General features: G+C 59.6%; 1 protein-coding gene across 1 annotated transcript in view; it reads right to left on the reverse strand.

Annotated features, from left to right (window-relative positions):
* LOC311324402 (tight junction protein 2-like) overlaps positions 1–2,500 on the reverse strand; it is a 62,451-nt gene that overhangs the window by 16,320 nt on the left and 43,631 nt on the right. Inside the window, exon 14 of the mRNA XM_084456861.1 lies at positions 418–602. Coding sequence (XP_084312987.1) covers positions 418–602 — 185 coding nt within the window. The remainder of the gene's footprint in view (positions 1–417; positions 603–2,500) is intronic.

The raw sequence follows: 2,500 nt of genomic DNA on the forward strand, positions 1-2,500 counted from the left end.
CTGTACTCCCTCTCTCTCTCTCTCTCTCCTCCCCCTGTGTGTCTGTACTCTCTCTCTCTCTCTCTCTCACTCCTCCCCCTGCGTGTCTGTACTCTCTCTCTCTCTCTCCTCCCCCTGCGTGTCTGTACTCTCTCTCTCTCTCTCTCTCTCTCCTCCCCCTGCGTGTCTGTACTCTCTCTCTCTCTCTCTCTCTCTCCTCCCCCTGCGTGTCTGTACTCCCCCTGCGTGTCTGTACTCTCTCTCTCTCTCCTCCCCCTGCGTGTCTGTACTCCCCCTGCGTGTCTGTACTCTCTCTCTCTCTCCTCCCCCTGCGTGTCTGTACTCCCCCTGCGTGTCTGTACACTCTCTCTCTCTCTCTCTCTCTCTCTCCTCCCCCTGCGTGTCTGTACTCTCTCTCTCTCTCTCTCTCTCTCTCACCCTCTCGGAGCACCACCCTCTCGTAGGCGGGGAAGCGCGTTGCCACGGGCGCGGCGCCGACGTCCTCGCGACCCTTCCTCAGGTCCTTCCTCTTCGCCGCCCTCTGACCCCTCAGGCGCCAGAAGTCGGCCCGGTCCGAGGACCCGCCCTTGTGAGAGTTCTGGACGCTCGCCATCTGGTCCGCCCTGAGAGAGAGAGGGAGGGGGGGTGTTGGGGTCAAGGACAGGTCAGAGGAAGGAGGGTAACGAGGCAGAGAGGGAGAGAGGAGGAGGAAAGAGTGAAACAAAGAGAGAGGTTTAAAAAGTTTAAAAACAGGAAATAAACAGAGAGAGAGAGAGAGAAGCGAGGGAGTGAGGAGGGACAGGAAAAGAGACAAGTGGGAGAGAGAAAGAGAGAGAGAGAGACTAGATGAACCCAGACAAGCGTAAACGACAACAAAACCACCCCAAAACAAACCACTCTAAACTACAAACACTATCTATTCCTCAGTCCCGCAGGCCACTCTACACAGCTTCCCACAGAAAAGAACATTGGAAGAAACTTTCAGGAAAAGAGAGGGGGGGGCGACCATTCAGATCAGAGAGAGGGAGGATGGTGTGTGTGTGTGTGTGTGTGTGTGTGTGTGTGTGTGTGTGTGTGTGTGAGAGAGAGAGAGAGAGAGAGAGTGAGTGTGATCTAAGGGTTCTTTAATCAGAGCATCGTAAATGTTGCTCTGGTGTGGCTATCTGTTATGGTTCGGGCCGGGTCCCCCCCCGGCTCACCCCCTGCTCCTGGTCCAGACCCTCGCCCCTGCCCCGGACCCCTGGTTCACCCTGCTCACCCCCTGTTCCCAGTCCAGACCCTCGCCCCTGCCCCGGACCCCTGGTTCACCCTGCTCACCCCCTGCTCCTGGTCCAGACCCTCGCCCCTGCCCCGGACCCCTGGTTCACCCCCGGCTCACCCCCTGCTCCCAGTCCAGACCGTCGCCCCTGCCCCGGACCCCTGGTTCACCCCCGGCTCACCCCCTGCTCCCAGTCCAGACCCTCGCCCCTGCCCCGGACCCCTGGTTCACCCCCTGCTCACCCCCTGTTCCCAGTCCAGACCCTCGCCCCTGCCCCGGACCCCTGGTCCCCCCCCGGCTCACCCCCTGCTCCTGGTCCAGACCCTCGCCCCTGCCCCGGACCCCTGGTTCCCCCCCGGCTCACCCCCTGCTCCCAGTCCAGACCCTCGCCCCTGCCCCGGACCCCTGGTTCACCCTGCTCACCCCCTGCTCCCAGTCCAGACCCTCGCCCCTGCCCTGGACCCCTGGTTCACCCCCGGCTCACCCCCTGCTCCTGGTCCAGACCCTCGCCCCTGCCCCGGACCCCTGCTCACCCCCTGCTCACACCCTGCTCCTGGTCCAGACCCTCGCCCCTGCCCCAGACCCCTGGTTCACCCCCGGCTCACCCCCTGCTCTGCACTGCCCCTGAGCACCTACCCTCCCAGAGACTGCCCCTGCACTACCCCCAGTGACTCTTGTACACATTGGTCACATTGTCACTAGGTTCTGTTCTGCCTCCTTATGTGTTTGGTCTTGTGTTCGTTGTCTTCTATGTTGGTTTGTGTCCTCCCAGCCCCAGCTCTAGACACCTGTCCCTCACTAGTCCCACGTCACTCCTGTCCCTCCTCTCCTGTCCCTCTAGTTCCCCCCTCTAGTTTTCTGCCCAGTCCCATTCCCTGTCCCAGCCTCGTTCCCTGTCCCCTTTCCTTGTGTCCTTGTTCCTCTGTCCTTGTGTTGGTGTCTTGTTGGAATCCCTCCATGTCCTTGTCTGGGTGATTGTCTGCACCTGTGTCTCATCATGTCTGGTTGCACACCTGTACGTTGTTCCTTGATTGTTCTCCCTGTGTATATATGCCCTCCTGTTTCCTTTGTTCTCTGTTGGTTCATTGTTAATGTTAGTGTTTCCTCCCGGTGTTCTTCTGTTTGTTTTTGGACATAAAATCCTATATTTTGAACCTGCGCTGCCTGCCTGCTGTCTGCTATTGGGTCCTACCTCCACCAGCCTCAAACCCTAACACTATACGATGGTGGGAGGGGCTTGGGATGTCGCCCACTCCAAAGTAG

The sequence above is a fragment of the Borostomias antarcticus genome, assembly GCF_949987555.1.
Source record: "Borostomias antarcticus genome assembly, chromosome: 23".
NCBI classification, from domain to species: domain Eukaryota; kingdom Metazoa; phylum Chordata; class Actinopteri; order Stomiiformes; family Stomiidae; genus Borostomias; species Borostomias antarcticus.